The 18,212-nt window shown below is 33.2% G+C and overlaps 2 protein-coding genes across 2 annotated transcripts; both read right to left on the bottom strand.

Annotated features, from left to right (window-relative positions):
• Nucleotides 1–471: 471 nt before the first annotated feature.
• Nucleotides 472–6,658, bottom strand: LOC147404464 (uncharacterized). Its single transcript, XM_086440442.1, has 4 exons — nucleotides 6,516–6,658; nucleotides 6,201–6,310; nucleotides 5,799–5,871; nucleotides 472–786 (listed from the first exon to the last, which is right to left on the bottom strand). The coding sequence occupies exons 2-4, from the start codon at nucleotides 6,283–6,285 to the stop codon at nucleotides 741–743; spliced, it is 204 nt and encodes a 67-aa protein (XP_086296568.1). The 5' UTR covers nucleotides 6,286–6,310; nucleotides 6,516–6,658; the 3' UTR covers nucleotides 472–740.
• LOC147404463 (protein LIFEGUARD 4-like) lies at nucleotides 6,516–15,294 on the bottom strand. Its single transcript, XM_086440441.1, is given in 5 exon segments — nucleotides 6,516–8,184; nucleotides 8,187–8,319; nucleotides 8,427–8,584; nucleotides 14,380–14,493; nucleotides 14,768–15,294. Coding segments are annotated over 5 exon segments (729 nt in total). The 5' UTR covers nucleotides 15,021–15,294; the 3' UTR covers nucleotides 6,516–8,113.
• Between the last annotated feature and the right edge of the window lie 2,918 nt (nucleotides 15,295–18,212).

Raw genomic sequence — 18,212 nt, 5'->3', positions numbered from 1 at the left:
ATATAGTTAAATAAAATCAGTTCACTCTTATACAAGGGAATGTCATCCAAGGCTTCATGGGACTAAGCAACATCCACAACCTTAGATTTTCCAAAAATATCCTTAAAGGCATTTATTATTTTCTTCCAAGTACAATACACAAAGATGCCTTGGTCCTTGTACAATGGCATTTTCGTGAATATATATACAAAATAAATGGATACAGATAAAGAGTCTACCGAACAGAGATCTTTTCGAGCCTCATTATAATATGGCTGTGATATTATCACACCATTATAATATGAATATATCCCATAAGTGATTTTATTATAAAATCACACCATAAAATGAATAGATGCTACAGTCACAAAATGCAATCTTGCGTACTTGCAACAACTGGTCATACATACAACCCCTAACCGTGCAGGGTGGCAAGTTTTGCAGAACAAACAACAATTTTTTTCAAACATTATCTATAATTTCCTAACAATATCAAAATGTCTTATCCCAAGAATATTATAGATTTCTCACTTCTGATTCACAACTCATTGATCAGTTGGCAGGAAATTGAATGGTAAAGATCAAAGCAAATGTGGGACATTTTGTACAGATTCAAGGAAAAAAGATATTTGTAGTCCATATAACAGTAGACAGTCAACAGTGATTTAGAAAACCACAAGAAAGGGAGATCACACGAAAATCATTATGAGATAGGCAGTGAACCTGAAGGGGGCATTGCCCTTTCATGTTACAATCAACCATCAGGTCGTTAAATGCCCATCGATCCCAAGCTTTATTTTAAGATACCTGAAAAGAAAAGATAAGGCTGTTAAAAAACAGCGACTTGTAGTCTGCATTAAAATATTGACGCAGATCATAGTATCAACTAATAAGTGAAGTGTAGTACTATGGCAGACATATTTCTAATAATCATCCAAAAGAATGCATCAGGTTGCTTTGCAATGAGTCAAACCAACCAAGCTATGGGTCCAATCCTGCATATAATATTTTCTTTTGACATATTCTAAGAATATGCAGACATATTCTAACATGTTTGTATGATATACCGATTATCTATGTTCAAACAATTGGAAATATTAGTAGTTTATTCATACATATTAAAATAAAAAAAATATGTAGCGCAATTTTTACTACTTAGTTCATTTAAGCAAGTATTTTACATATTAAAGCATATGTTGTTGAAGTGTTGATACTATTCTCACTTGCATGCAAAATATAATTGTAGCTTCCAACATGGGCAGAGCCAGGATTTTTTGTCAGTGGGGGCTAAGTGCTGACAATGATTGACCGGTAATCTTGGCTTCCTTCTATACTAATGTTGGGCTCATTATACAAATGATGACTTTCATTTTCAAACAAAAATTGTAGAATGTTAAGATACCACCATGATCATGATATTAAGTTGACCAAGAAAATCCTGTATGAGGTAAGGAGCAAGTGAACCTTATGGCTTAGGTGCCTAGAAAGACTTAGATAGCTAGACAACACACGAAATCATACACTTAATTATCAATTGGTCATTGCATAAAAATTCATTGACGGCAATCCAAAAAACAAAAGGTATCATGGTTCCAAGTCAAATTATTAATTAAATTAATGGGCATTCATAAACATCAAACAAAGACCCCTTTTGTATACACCAAACAGAAAGTTAGAGCTCAAAACAATCCTTTTTTACAGTATAAATGTATGAGATTTGATGACTATCAATAATTTCAAAATCTCAGACAAATTTATAGAATTTCAGCTAAATCAACCGATTTTAATTTTTTTTTTTTTTGTGTGTGTGTGATTGAGCATCTAGTAATCCACCTTCATGATTTTAAAGATCTCAAGATTTGACTCGTCTCGTCACCCATTGATATTGAGTTGACTCATCGAGTTATCTATTATGAATTATATAAATCATTTAACTCAGTTTCTAATTATTATTTTTAAATAAGGTGAGTTAGAAGATGTTTAGTCATTATATTATATTTTGTTAAGATAATAAATATTATAAATTAATTATTTTATCAAATGAGACAAAACCTAGTTGATTTGGCTGAGTTTTATTGGCTTCGTTGATATTTTAAAAATATTGGATGAGTCACAAAGGATCTTGAACAATGCAATGTGAATGATGATTCACATTGAATATCCCGCTAGTTCTTAATGATATTATACCAAGATGAGTTATAATAACCGTGAGTTATAATAAATTTAAATAATATTTATTTATAAAAATTTATTCCAATTAAATTATTTGACTCATCCAAGAATGACTTGAACAAGCCAATTCAGTCTATTATTGCCTAATCAAAATTGAATTAAAAATTTTAAATTTTTTTAATTTTAGGTAAAATAATTAGATCTTGCTTTTTTCAAGGAATTTAAATATTTTTTATGGACAAAATAATTTCAATATTTTCCTTAAATCAACAATTAGTTCTAAACAAAAATTGGGTTCCTTCCATCAGTGGGAATGGTACAATTATGCACGTTGGCTACATATAAAGAGGTATTTTAGTAGAGAGCTGCTATTGGCACCCCAACTTTTACTTATTACACCCCGATTAAAAATAAATAAAATAAGTGAATGGTTAAGAATAAGTAAAGTTGGGGTGTCAATAGAAACTCTCATTTTTTTTGCTAGATTTCTAATTTTTTGGACTTCAGATTTTATGAGCCTAATCATAATTGTAAACAACTACTAAAATGATTTGAATGAGTGTTATATTTGTTTTATAATGTTGATATTATAATTTGAGCCAAACCTTTGTAATGTTTGAAGAGTGTGGTTTAATATTTAGTTATGGTGTGATAAATAATCTCTTTAAGAAATTGGGGTGTAATAACTAAAAGTTGGCTTGCCGATAGCAGCTCCCTTTTAGTAAATTCAGAATTCACCTAATTAGGTCAGAGAAAAGGTTAGGTTTGTTGTTCTTTCTTCTAGTTGGTCTGCTCGACCTCCGTTTTTTTAATGAAATTATCTTTACATATAAAAAAAGGTTATTTCAGTAACTTCGGATTTAAGTTTCAACTTTACTGCATACATGGTTATTTTAGTCATTTTAGTTACGGTATATGATGGTTTTTTCTTCGCTGGATGAGTTCACATATCATACAACCTAGAGGGGTATCTAATATTTGCAAAATCGAGGAGTAAGACAAAATTGTCTTTGTCCAAAAGTTCAGTGGGGGGTTAAGCCCCCACTCGCCCTATGTAGCTCTGCCCCTCACTTCCAGATCTACTTGCGCCAAATTGTAGCATGATGCTATTGATCTTCATTTCAACAATCCATATGGTTGTTTATTGGTTTAAACATTTGTTTTCACATATTTTATCATTTCCTACCATTTAATGAAAACAAAATTCATTTCTACGATATCTCCATTAAAATTTTATTTATTTCCACAATAATCGAAATATTTTGATTTTGGGCTCACAATATAGACACTGAAACAAAAATTTAATACCTTGGCAATGGCCTCGACTTTCCTTACTTGATTTTGCATTATTACGATTCATTTCGCACAAGAATAGTGCCCAAATCTCTAATCTAATTAGGTATTACCTTTCCTCTAAATAGGTCCTCCAAAAATCAAATAAAAAAAACTGTAATTCATGTATTCTAGAATACATGAAAGTACAGAGGCAAGAACCCAATTCAAGGCTTGAACCAAACCATAGCTCTTCTTGTACTTCATATATATAATCAATCAGGAGGCATCGAAGGACCACTAACTCGTAGGATTGTTTATGGTTTGGAGTTTTATTAGGGACATTAACCAAACTTATTTATGTCTATCTTCTTGCCCTCATGAATATGAGAGTGGAGGTTGCATAGATTATTTTCCAAAATTGTGTCAAATCTTTACACATGAATCCCAATTCTTACATTCTAGATTATTCTATGGAATTTGACAAAAGATATTGCTAGTAGAGTGAATGAACAAAAAAAAAAGAATTCACATTAGCAGCACAAAATAGATGGATGGATAAGAATTGTAAATGATGAGGAACAGAGAAAGTCCATCAGTTATGAACCAAATGAGATTATAAAAAAGTCACAAGACAACACTTCAAGAAGCATGTCTCCTTGGCATCTCAATGATGTCATTGCCGAAGTCTTGACGCTTGCAATGGAGGGAGCAAGCTTTTGTCCATACTAGGGCAGTAGTGGCCATCTAGACCAAAACTTAAGGTAAGAATGGATACGTAGTATGTGTACCCTATATATCTGGAATCTCTCCTTTTCGAAGGACCAAGAAATTATACATGCGCAATAATTTTGAAAACAATAAAATGCATCAACATTGTCGATGCCTTATCCCAAGGATTTGGGGTTGGCTGAATGAATTTTGTTTCTCCAATTAATTCTGTCTAAAGTCATGTCTCTGTTAATGGTTGTGTTAAATATCCCCTCACTACCTCAAAAACAATATAATTCTTGGATCCAAATGTACTAAAATGTAAATCATCCTTCAAGAACCAAAACTTTATTGCTATTTACTGGAAGCAATGGATATGCGAACAGCAGCAACAATATGAAGGGTGACAACAAGAAGACATCCTACTTTAAGATCTTGAGTATCAACAAAATAACTTGTCTTATGACCTGAAGAATCAAGGTAGTATGAAATTCCAAAACACAGGAAATGAACTTCATAGAATATCTAGCAACTTTCCTTAGAACGCATGAAAACAGAAGCAACCATTGATCCATTCTATTGGTACTTGAAACATGGAAAACTAAAAAGGTCAACTTTTTCAATCCATATGGCAATGACACTAATGTTAGGTGCTACCTAGGTCACTATGATGAGGACATGTGAGTTAGTGCCTAGCACGATACCATGGGTCTAACACAGCGCCTTCGAGAAGCCTAAAACGTCAACATGCCCATACATACAACATAGTATGAGATAGAGCTGTCCAACAACTCTTTTCTTTTTCTTTTGTCTTTTTCAAAGAAGAAGAAGATTTAGGGCAGTTCCCTGAATTAAAACATGATGAAGAACATGCTAAACCTTGATACTGCCACTACAAATATAGGCCGGGTGAAATAGAGAGCTCGCATATCTACATTTCTTACACGCGAAACCCATTGGATCGGCCAACAATACCTTAAGAATCTTTTGGTTCAAAAACTTGAGAAATTAGTAAATGGAGGCTGTGACGCACCAAACCCTATTTTACAAGTTAATTTATAATTAGACCACTAAAATGAAGGATGACATTATGTGTGTAGATAAATGGTCAATGCGAAAAAAGAATCTATGCTATAAGATATGTCGTTCCTATAAGAATGTCAATGTCAACTTAACCTTCATATCTAAAAGAAGGCATATTCAATAGTTAGAGAGGATGATGAAGAAGCGTGAATAAATCTACCATTATAAGCGTCAAAGGAACTGCACTAACATATTTGCATCATTTGAACTACACATTCGTTGTTGGAAAAACATACATGGAAGCTTAATTCAATTTACTGCAAAGATTAAAGAAATAATGCAGCTGTGATAAAGTTGAGAGTGGGAGTCTCATAAAAACTAGAAATTGAACTATACTATTAGCGGAAGCAGGGAATGGGATTCCTAATATTTCACTCTCTTATCTAGAATCTATTTTGAACAATATGATCAATTTAAGACAGATAAAGTTGGATACATTCACATAAACTTTATAAAGTATATATCTGGATCAATCCCCAATATGCTATACTGAACAAAGGTGAATAAATTCTCTATCTTATCTTAATTGCAAATAAAATCAGAAACTCAATTTCTTGGTAACAAAATCAGGAATATTATACCTTCTGTAGAACTCTGTGGCAGACCGTGATCCATTGTAGCAAATAAACCATAGCAACAAAATCATCAATATATCTACTGGAGTTATGAAAAACAAACTCAAATCCATAAAATAAAAATAAAAAGATAACTAAATTTCCTTTCATGGTGCAAAACTGAAATATCACTTGTAAAATTTGATCCTTAAAATCACTAATCGCTCATTTTCCACACTTTGATTTCGAAATTAGCCAAAACGAAAACAAATAAAATTAATCAAGCAATTGACGCTGAAATTACAGGAAAAAAAAAAACTAGTAAATTATGGGGGAAAAAATAAAAAAATAAAATTCTTATGTAGCTTAATTTCACAGGAATGAAATTTAGGTGGAATTTCGAAACCATGGTTACGAAAAAAAGGATACTGAAGAGCTGGCGTTCCCACCAATCCAACATGTAAAGTCCAAAAGTGACATTGTAAAGGTAGATCTTGCGCTGAATCCAGTTCATTTTTTTCTTTTTTTTTTTTTCAAATCTACCAAAATAATAAATAAATTAGAAAAAAAAACGAATGAGAGATCTGTTGGAACTTGGAAAAAGAAGTTCAAATCAGGATAGAATCTGAAAAGAGCTTAAGGATCCAAAGATGTTCGTTGAAAGAAAAATTTCAAGAACGCAATCAAGATTTGGAGTCTTAAGAAGTATGAGATTGGCCGATGAAGGAGATGGAAAGATCTTACCTTGAAGAATAATTGCAATTTGCAAGAGAAGACTTCACTTCATTTGGGTCAATAACCAGAAATTTGGAAAGAGAATTGAGAATTGAGATCGACCGAGAATTGAGATCGACCGCTGAACCGGCCTAAAGACCGGTTCGGTTCAGTTGAAACTTGACGATGATGAGTTTTGTTTAAGAAATAAGAATATGTAATGATGATGGCCCAGTTAGGCAACAATCGTCATTTTTTTTTTTTGAAGATTATAAAAAAAAAAAAAAAGTAAAACTTTGCTGACGCAAAACAATACGTTTTCCTTATTGCTCAAACGACACGTTTTCTTTATTTTTACCAATAAATATTTTCTGAATAGAATAATAAGAAGAGTCACAATTATATTACTTTAAAAAATAATAATAATAATAATCTAAGATATTACAAGTTTTTTATAGATTAAAATTATTACTTATATAAAAATAATTAGAATCTGTGATTTTTTTCTTGCCCCGTCTGACAAACCCCCTAACGTGATATCCTCGGGATACACAACTGTACATTCTTATAAATATGTGTATTTGTGTATCCTGACACGTCAAGGACTCGTGATAGAGAGAGGGCATCAAAAAATCATTATACATAATTAATATGATTTTCATTGCGAAGATATTTTAACGATGCCATTTTTATTGCCAAGCAACTTATCGATCACATGGTGTTATCACATAGTCAATGATCTCCTTAAAAATAGGTTTACCATTGATTGACATTATAACAGACCACAAAGTTCTAATTATAAAAAGCAAATAAAAAAGGTGTTATCCTCTCCAGATCAACGTATTTTATATTTTGCCAAATGAGTAAAGTGCTATCCTCTCTAGGTCAATGTGTATTTTATATTTTGCCAAAAAAGAAGTGAGAGGTTGAGCCTTTTAATTAGAGCCTTTCAACACCACATTATAACTTAATAGTTAGATTTTGTTAAGACTTTGATAATCAGTTAAAAAAAGAGTTGCAGGAGAATTCTTTTGTGGAGAGAAGTTGATCCACAATTTCACAAGAATCTCAAGGTGATGTATATTTTGAACTGAGATGCCCTGAATATATACAGCATCCTATAATTGATCAATCTGGATTATATGAAATAAATACACACAGCGCATCTGATGATTGTTCAATCTTTAGATTATATGAAATCTAACATGATTGTCCGTTCCCAATTCTTTTCTCAAGTTTCATCTACCGGAAGTTAAGATGAGAATGCATTATTTACCATTCAGCATGAATTCTACTCATCCAAGCGTCCAAAGAATTTCTGCATTTGTACACTAATGTTTCGCATTGCATCCATACATATTAGAGTTTCCAAGTAGAGAACTCCTATTGCCACACCAACTTTTGCTAATGCCACAACAATTCCTACCTAAATCACCAAAGAATTGCACAGTTGGTGTGGCTTCAAAGTCTAACAATGCCTCTATTTTGGAACACTTGGAAGAGAACACATCCAATAAAGATGTTACCAATAGAAGAAGAAGGGGGGCAGGGATGGGGTATTAAGCATCTGAAATTCAAATATTACAATGGAATTAGCACAGTTAACTAAATTTGATTAAAAACAGCTTTTAAGCATCAGCTGCTCTGAAGATGGTGAGCAGAGAGAGGAAGAGGTTGATGACGTCAAGATATAGAGAACAGATGCCCAGATGTATTCATCGTAGGAGTAACGCTTTATCAGGTTGTCTGTGTCATATATGACATAACCGCAGAATATAATTGATGCCAACACCCCATAGATCATCATTGAGGTCTTCCCCATGGGGAAGAAGGACTGCCAGACAAGGAAAAAAAACAACTTCAAGAAACTGACAAAATGTGAAGAAATCTATGCAATCCGCTTCTCTTCTATTATTATTATTATTATTATTATTATCATACCTGAATGAGAGCAAAGACCATGAGCACCATGATTGCACCAAATAGAAAAGGTCCAAGAAAACTGAAATCATAGCCTTTCCTTGCTGCCCAGAATGTGTAGAGAGTGAGGCTTACAACTACCACCGTTGTTAGAATTGCAGATTCCAATATAACCTTTCCTGTAGGCAGTTGAAAATAAACTTTTATTATATTCTCAAAAAAACCTAAACAGAACACACATGTCAACCTATGTTACAGTTAGATAATCAAAGGTGTCACTCAACCAATGTTTTGAGAACCCAACAACTGGGGATTGGACCAACAAGTTTGTCAAAAAAAATTGTCCACGGTAGGAACCAGGTTCAATTTGGTTTGACTTCTAAAAATAAAACACAATTTTGCAAAATTACCTTTTTCATTTTCATGAAAATGATAATATTAAACAATAAAATTAAGGTTTTCTTATTAGAAAATCTCTCACAGGATAAAAATTATGACCCTCCCCAAAAATTATATCTTCACGGAAAGATTGCAAAATTTTGTATTTTATTAAAATGGTTCTGAGAAACAGGTATTTCAATCGATCAATGGTTGAATCAGTTCTGTAAAACAAATAGATCTTTCGAAGACCCTGAACCTAACCAACTTTATTACAAAATTGGGTCGGAAATGGTGGGAACAGTCTCTTGATAGAATTCTTTCCGATTGTAGGTCATTTGTTCTTGAGCCATCTAAGAGCTTGTATAGACCATACGTGGACCAAGTGACTGCTTTTGTATCGATGAAACGTAACACTGGTGACTCATGTATGCAAGGTGAAAAACATTCTGCACTTACTCAGGTATGCTGTTGTGATGGTGTGTTTTGTATCACCATCACATTGTCAAGAGTTTACACAGTCCATGTGCTAATCCTTGGAAGAACCATACACCAAAACGATTCCAATGAGCATTGACCTATATCAAACACCTTGATCCACTATTTATTACCTATAGCCACCCAAGTTGTTGTACTTGTTCAGACTTGCAAACCAGATACTCCATGAAATGACTCATCTGTCCCAGCCAAACATTGGAGAGTAGCTTTTCTTATTTGACAAGGAGAACAAGAGAAGAAAACATGATCTTAGAGGAGAGTCACCACACCATCAATCCTAAAATATTACTCTAGAGTCTCAACCGCTTAAAACAATCTCTCTTAAACTCATTCCTCTCCTTGAGGATGCCTCTCCGCATCCGTACCGTGAGGAGCTTTATCTTGGCCATTCTCTACCACCCAACGTCACAACCAAACCTTTGTAAAATGATTTTCCTCAAAGACTTGATAGACACCACAACCCAATCTTTACGACCACTTCTCCAACAGAGCTCAATTGTTCTTGATATTCCTATTTCCTAATATCAAGCCCACCATTTTTTTGGGTTTGTAAACCAACCCCAATTTGACTAGATAATATACTTGGGGAGCTTCTTATTATCCTACAAAAACCTCTTGTTTTTTCGTTCAATGACCAACTTCTATTGGATCCAGAATATGAATGTATAATACAATACTTGATAACACATTTTTTATTTAAATCAACATCCTTCCTTAAAATAGATATTTGGTTTGCCAAGCTGCAAGCCTCTTATGAGTCCTTTCCACAACTAGACCTCTGATAAACCTAAGCTAATGTCCTGCCCCCAAAGGCAACCCAAGATAGGCAATTGGGAGAAAACCCACCTTATAGAGTAAGATTTAAGGAAAACTATTCATACGTTGGCTCACACCAACCCAAAATGCTTATTATTCTCCATGGTTATTGCTAAACCTGAAGCACTTTCAGAACACAAAATGAAACTCTAAAATATATAAATTGCTTGTTGGAGCCATTGGCAAACACTAAGATGTCATCGGCAAACTGTATATGGGTTATCATCAACCCTTCTTCATCCTAAATCCTTCCAACCTACCTCTCACAACCGCTCTAAATATCATTGTCACACTCTTCAACAGCTAAAAGAATAAGAAAAGGGACGGCGGCTCTATGGCCTAATACTAAGTTCTCTTATCGAGTACACGGAAGAACAAAAACATTGCTCCAACAACTTCATTGTTATGGATTACCGAAACCCAAGTAACATTCAAATATCAAGCTTCATAATGCTTTTCATAAATAACCTAATCGAAATTCAAGTTCACTCTCGTAATAGAATCAATATAAGGCATCTCAAGGCAAAAAATCTCTTCTCACAAAAATTATTTCAAGAAGAGACATTCATATAAAAATTAAATATCCTTCAAAGAGATTCAAAATAGCATAAACTCATAAAGAAACTAATGCAAAATGTAACCAATGACGAGAATTACTACAATTTTATTTCGCTAGTGGTGAAATCTTCCCAGTCGAGGAGAATTGATAGGGACATTAAATAGTGAATGGTAGATTTTAATTTTTATTTAGTTTTCTATTTTAGGAGCTTTAATTTTATGTTTTTTGAGCTTATTTTGATGTTTTATTAGCCTATAATGTTAATATAGGTGTTAGGGGGCAATTTAGTAATTTTATATTGATTTTTTAATGAGTTTACATAGGCTGGAAATTCAAGGAAAATAAAGTTACAGGATTGGGACATAGATGGTATTTCCGCTTTTGTTTTTTTTTTTTTTTTAATTATTTTAAAGTTATTTATAACCATTGGATCTCCTTATTCTAGTCGGATGTTTGAGATTAGATTTAGGGTTTAGAGAACATTATAAATACTTGCTTCTTGATGTAATTTTCTTCGACGATGAATAAACTTGAGATTGAAACTTTGATATTCCCATTTATGGTGTGGTGTGAGACCATTTTGAAGTGAGTCCAAGGTAACATTTGTTTTCTCTATCGATTTCTCAATCGAGGTGGGTATTTTTTTTTTTTCCTTAACATCTTCTTTCTCACTCTTTATTAAATTTCTGTTTTGAACCTCTAAAACATCCATAAACCCTACCCAACCCACTCTATAAATCAAAACCCCATCGACATTCTCTTCTTCATTGAAACCTAACCCTAATACCCATAAAAACCCGACCTAACCCTTCCCTACTCGAACCACATCATTCCTTACTATCTAAAACGCTACTCACCTTCCATTTGTTTTTAACCTACAATTCCTCCAAACATTATTAACTTGCTGCCCCCATAAATCAGCACCACTTATTTGACTATTTTTGCATTAAAATTGAACCTATAAATCTTTTTTGAACATCTAATTGAAACCCTAAGCTAAAGGAAGACTTGTTTTCCATTAGAACCTATCGTTAGTACTTAAATAGCTATTACTGTGGGATTGTGACGAACTTTAAGGCTATTTTGATTATCGCTTGGATTCTCTTGCATATCAACGAATGTATGAGCTAATGATTTATATTTGTACTGCTTATGTTAATTCAATCTGATCTCTGATTTATCATCGTATGGTAACATTTACGGTCTTGCATCAGAAACCCAATAAGATTCAAGATCCACTTCGTTTCTAAAGACAAAAATTCGACTAACAAACAGGAAAAAAAATTGAAGTTACCCCTCACCATAAGTATTGCCGCTCAAACCTCAAGAACTGTGACTAAATCCTCTCTAATTTTAGATAAAAATGAATTTGTGAATGAAAATCCATCACTAATTCACTTCAGTGCTTCTACGTCAACCCATTAGATGATTAGGTTTTCCTATACTCGATTCAAGGTGGGAAAAAATAAGAAGGTGACTATGGAAGAAGACAAGAGGAGAAGTTGAAGATTAAAGGGATAAGAAGTAATAAAGAGAGCTTAATCATACCATGGTTTTAAAAAAAATTTAATGGCACTTTTTTTTTTTTTTTTTTGCTTTAAAAGGATATTTTGGTCATTTAAAAAACATTCAAAAATGAGGATGGTGAGTATTTTGCATGGTTTTTAAGTATCGTCTGAGAATAAATTGACTCCCCAAGTCATCTCGATCTTGGTGGTGAACGAGACGGATATCCAATGTGATAAGATCTTCACATCAAATCATTAGGTGTATCAAATATCTAAGCCAACTATTTCATAAATCTTGGACGATATAATCGAGATAACTGAGATATCCACGGATACACTACCCCCAAAAAAAAAGGTGATTTAATGTAGGCCTCTATGTCATCAATTTTGAAGATGCAAAGGGTATTTAAGATTTTTTCAGCATTTTTGTTTCCAATATTAGATTCTCCCTAAACCTAGTCCTTTACCCTCAAACAATATAAACAAGACAACCAAGATATCCATGGAGACAACAAAAAATTGGAAACAAAAGGTGATTTAGATGTAGGCCTCCATGTCATCAGTTTTGAAAATGCCGAGGATATTGATGATTTTTTCTGCGTTTTTGTTTCCTAAATTAGATTTTCTCCCCAAAAATAGTCCTTTACCCTCGTTTTCAAACTATTGAGATTCTTTCTTCTTCAACCTTCAAACTTAAGAATAAAATAAGATTCTCGAAAAGTAAAATACAAAGACTTTTACATTGATTTTTCTCCACCCAAACACATCTAAAGTACAATTTTTAACCCTAGTTTTCAGCTAAAGATCCTCTCCTTCAACCTTCAAACTTCAAGAGCAGGTAGATGGAATTCAACATTGATTTTTCATCACCCAAACCCATTTATTTCGATAATTTTTTTACCCTAGTTTTAAACCAAAGATTATATCTCCTACAAACTTCAATAAGATAGATGGAGCTTTACATTGAGTTTTCTCCACCCAAACCATCAAGGTACATTTTTTCTTTTACCCTAGTTTTCAACCAAAGATTCTACCTCCATCAACTTTCAAAGTTCAACAACAAGATAGGATTTTTGGGAAGTAAATATGAATAAATCTTGGTTGTCTCATCCTTGACCGAGATGACTCATCAAGACAACTTGGTATCGTCCATGAATAAGACGAGATGAAATACCAAGATTTGAAATAATGTTATTTTGTAGAGGAGGGTCTTTAAAGGTCTCTTTTTTTTGGGGGATAGGTAAGCCTGTCTTTAAAGTTGCAATGCAGAGGAGTAACAACCAAATATTTTATCATCCTAACCCAAAATTAAATTAAAATTTTAAAATATTACAAATTTCCTACTGATAAAATTAGCACTATAATTTTTAAGGTCTGATCAACAAGACATGGTTTCTTTCACCAATCATATATGCTTGCTTAGAAATGAAGTAATAGTTTCTTCAATTCACAAAACTTTAAACACCAAAATTATCATCCTACAGTGGGATTCGTGCCTTCCCTAAAGAAGGTGTTCGTATTCCACTGTCTCTCAGTATGCCCAGCAAACGAAGGCACTGACAGAGGATCTGTCAAGAGAGAGAGCCGACTGAATAGAGAGTTTAGCTAAGTATGGCTATATCTATCTACTGGAGCTGAGTCAACTTAGCAGGCTAGCTCAGATACTGAAAATGCTGCTGCTTAAGATACTGGCCATGCCGAGTTGGTGATTGAGTTGATTGGCCTACGGTATCAGAAAGGGCGTGACTGATGGATGTTGGCTTTTTAGCTGATGCTATTCAAGGTTAAACTCAGTCTCTTTTGCCCGAAAGGTCTTGGTTTGCCATCTGATGCTATTCAAGGTCATACTTGGTCTCTTTTTTCTGCTTCATTCACCAATTATATATGCTTGCTTAGAAATTAAGTTATAGTTTCTTCAATTCACAAAACAAAACACCAAAATTATCATCCTAACCCCAAAATTAAATTAAAATTTTAAAATTAACGAATTTCCTACTAATAAAATTAGCGTTATAATTTTAAAGTCTGATCAATGGGACACGGTTTCTTTCACCAATTTTGTATGCTTGCTTAGAAATGAAGTTATAGTTTCTTCAATTCATAAAACTTTAAATACCAAATTATGATCTTCATTTTGATTATTAGCCTCTCATTCGTAGAAATAAAAAATAAAAATAAAAAAAGTGGAGAGCATAGTTTTGGATAGTTCTCTTACCGCTTGTAAACGCACATGTTAATCCAACAGCGAAGGCAAGTGAAATTGTAAACACCGCAAGAAGAAGCAAATTCACCGGATGACGCTGATAATAGTATTGCAAAGGGCACAAAACTGCAATAATTCAAACAAAAAAAAAATTAATAATAATAAATTGCCCCAAAGATTCAATTAAAATTTGTAAAACTAGCTCCTTGAAACCATATTTTCAGCCGAGATTCAAATAAAAAATCCCCAAAAAAAAGAAGAAAAGAAAAGCCAAAATTTTAATTAAAAAAACGGTAAAATAGCTCCTTGAGATGATATTTTCAACCGAGATTAACAAGAAAAAAAAAGGGGGTAAAAATTCGCTTTAAAACATTATATTTATCAGGATTTGAAATTTTACCTATGAAGGGCGTAACTATGACAAGAATGTAAACCGCCAATCCAGCTCCAGATGACACAAAGAAATTCGAAATCGGGCGAACAGAAACAACAACCGATGCAACAGCAATAGTGAGGAGCAATTGAATGCTCAAGATCGAATAGACCTTTCGAATGAAGGACCATCGAAGCTCGGGACTATCGAGCATGACCGGATAGAGCGGCCTGCCTCCGATCTCTACATCGTCGGTTTTAACGTACGTTGGTTGCCACATCTTAGCAGAGATGAGAGATTAGACGAAGACACGTTCCGAGAAGATCGAAGAAATGGAGAATTAGGGTTTTCTGCGAGAAACAGAGAAGGACATTGCGGTTTTATTTCCTCGTGTTTCAAAGAAATCGAGAAGACGGTTGGTTGAGTGTAACTGCGAGAGAAGGAAAGAGGCGCTTTTAGAATTTTTCGTGTAGAAAGATGTCGTGGGTTCTAGTCCAGCTTTACCGGTATCGTTTCGTGTCGACACAACACGTGGCTATTAAGAGGACCCGTTGAAAGAGTCTGAAGTTCTAGGCCTCTCTGGATGTCGTTTCGTTTCGCCAAAGTTCTAGATCGATCCACACTTGAGGAATTTAAAATTAAAATTTTATTTAGGATGACTTTAGACATACCCCTTCATGTTTCGATAAATATTTAAGAAACCTCTATGTTTTCAAACTAATTGCTGGCCTCCTTGTCCTTGGTCTTTTCTTATATATTGATAAAATGTCATAAATACCCTCTTTTTCAAGCTCTAGTTAAAATACTTGATTTGTTATCTTCCACCTCTAATGATGAATTCTTTTCAATATACTCAATCCATTATTATATTCCTTATCTTAGTCCTTGTAAAAAATGATTTTTAGCCTAAAATTGTATTGTCACTTTAAGGTTGACGAAGGAAGGCGCCTTCTCTGGTGAGATTGAAGTTCTTTATAATTTTATTGTCTTAGTCGGAAAATCAAGACACTACTCAGGAGCAATGTGAAGTGAGGGTAAAAAATCATAGTTTTGAGTCTTGAGGATTAAGTAGACATGAGGGTAAAGGATTTTATCAAAAAAATTGAAGACCACTAGTTTGGAAAGAAAAATAAATATGCCTTTAGGTCATTTTTTATTAGCCTATTAAAGAAGATCGATGTCTAAGGAGCAGCAGGGGCATGTCATCCATTGAAAAACCTAGGGAATATATCAAATATACACCAAAACGCAGAGTGCATGAATTTCTCCATTGCTATTATAGAATGAAAGATTTTGAAATTTGTTTAATATACTCTTGGGTTTGGGAATAGATTTTAAAATGTATTTAATTCACATTCTCTCCTCTTGATTGGGTTAAAAAAAGTTCTTGTCTCAACCTTTGATTTAGTTCAAATCACTTTATAGGGTGATTTATCAAAACATGCATTGAAAATTGAAAAATTATCAAAATGGTACATTATTTATTTTAATTTTGAAATAAATAATTTACCGTTTTAAAAATAAAATATTTTTATTAAAGTGGGAAAAATTCACTATTTTATAAAATAGATTTTTTTTTCTTCAATATTTTATTGAAACTAAGACATTGAAAGTATTTACTATTGTTAAGAATAACAAAAAAAATTAATATTTATTTAAATTTTTTATTATTTTGGTAAAAATATTAATTCTGAAAATGGTAATTTACCTTTTCCGAAATTAAAATAAACAATGTCATTTTAATAATTTTTCAACTTTACTTTGTCATTTTGATAATTGATTCTATTTTTTTATATAAAATTATTTGATAATGCATCATTCAATCTTCATGAGTGGCAATGATACTTTGAATTTATTAATGGTGATGACCCATACATAGTAGTCCAGATGTGGTTCCCACGTGGATCAAAATAAAAATCCACGTGGCCACAATTGTATATCTTCTAAGTAGCTTTTTCATGCTTCTTTTATCGATTTATTTAAATATGAATTTTGACTCTATCAATGGATTTTACCATGTAGGTTTGCTTGGAGGACTAAGAGTCGTGCTAGAATAACATTAAAATGTACATGGGGGGGGGGGTATTTCTGATGCACATCCATGGTTTTGATGTACATTCATGTCAGAAATATCTTCATGATATACCTTTTAATGCACATCTAGGAGGGGACATTTCTGATGCACATCCATCCATGGTTCTGATGTACATCCATATCAAAAATATCCCCTACAATGTACATTTTAATATTACTTCAACATTATCCGAGGACTTCTTGTATTATAGGACGTAGATTGATACATGTCTACTTGTAGATTTAAATTCCTCAAAGTCAAATTAGCATCAAAATAACCTTCAAGTACCATAGGTTACCTCTCAAGGTGAAAACCTACATGTAAATTTGGTGTATATATATATATGAGAAAGAGAAACCCTTTCTTTACTATGGTAGTGAGGAGAACAGTCTTACTAAGTCTCATCCACCATCAAAAGGACCTCTAAATGCATAAAATAGTATCTTGAGAATTTGTTTTATCCATCTCAAGATCTTTTTGACGATGAATGAGACTTAGTAAAGTCTTTTTTCCTCACGATCATACTAAAGGTAGTCATACTCTTTGACAAATGCCTTGAAAGCTTCATTAAAATAAAAGCTTGAGGAAATCCTATCATTCCAAGGAAAAGACTATGATGGGTCGAGCGAAGGATGTTGATATGAATTGCTTTTTCCACTATATTAATAAGTTTTAATTGCTATTTTTAGAGTTACGTGATGGGCGCGCTCTAGTTCAGTGGAGTTCACCTTACTCCTATCATTTGTGTCGTTGCCATGTAATACATCGTCCCGACCCGACCTTTGCTTTGGATTGATTGATGGACTAGTCAACTCTCCTGGTTGAGAGTTAGTGCATCACAATAATTGTGTCCTGAGTTACGTACATACCTACAAAATATTCAAGGATTGCAACCTATGCATGTTGTAGGGTAGGCATGGGTCAATTCAAGTGGCAAAACCCACAACTCGAGTTCAACGAGTTAAACCTGAGATCATTAATCCAAGGTTAATTTGAGCTTTTAAATTTAGGTTGAACTCGGATTAACATGAGTTAAATGCTTTTAGACATATTGAGATCGTTGAACAGGCTTAATTTTGTTTTGGTTAACAAAGAACTTTTATATCTTAAATAAAAAATACAATTACTCTATATATATATAATATAGGGTTTCCCAAACTTTCAATCTAGGCTCAACCCAAATTAAGGTATGGTTAAGTTATTCTAACCTAGAATCGACTCATGTTTTATATACTCGGGCCAGACTCGCTCATCAATCAAATTGATTCCGGGCCAGCCCACCCAAGATGCAGCCCTAAAATGTATATATCCGTATAGTCTATGTTTAGAATAATACAATTCATTATGTACATCATACTAGTAATCATCCTAGATATTCTACTTGAGGGTGCATCATCT

The sequence above is a fragment of the Akebia trifoliata genome, chromosome 4 (genome assembly GCF_017979445.1).
Source record: "Akebia trifoliata isolate Shusen 1 chromosome 4, ASM1797944v1, whole genome shotgun sequence".
NCBI classification, from domain to species: Eukaryota; Viridiplantae; Streptophyta; class Magnoliopsida; order Ranunculales; family Lardizabalaceae; genus Akebia; species Akebia trifoliata.
This window is presented reverse-complemented; position numbering and strand designations above follow the sequence as displayed.

Bases quoted from the DNA above. Each gene is read 5' to 3' on its own strand.
- LOC147404464 (XM_086440442.1), bottom strand. From the start codon at position 6,285: ATGAACTGGATTCAGCGCAAGATCTACCTTTACAATGTCACTTTTGGA. The intron at 5,872-6,200 runs GTATCCTTTTTT...TAACTCCAGTAG, and splicing joins GTGGGAACGCCAGCTCTTCA to ATATATTGATGATTTTGTTG. The intron at 787-5,798 runs GTATAATATTCC...TTTTCTTTTCAG, and splicing joins GCCACAGAGTTCTACAGAAG to GTATCTTAAAATAAAGCTTG.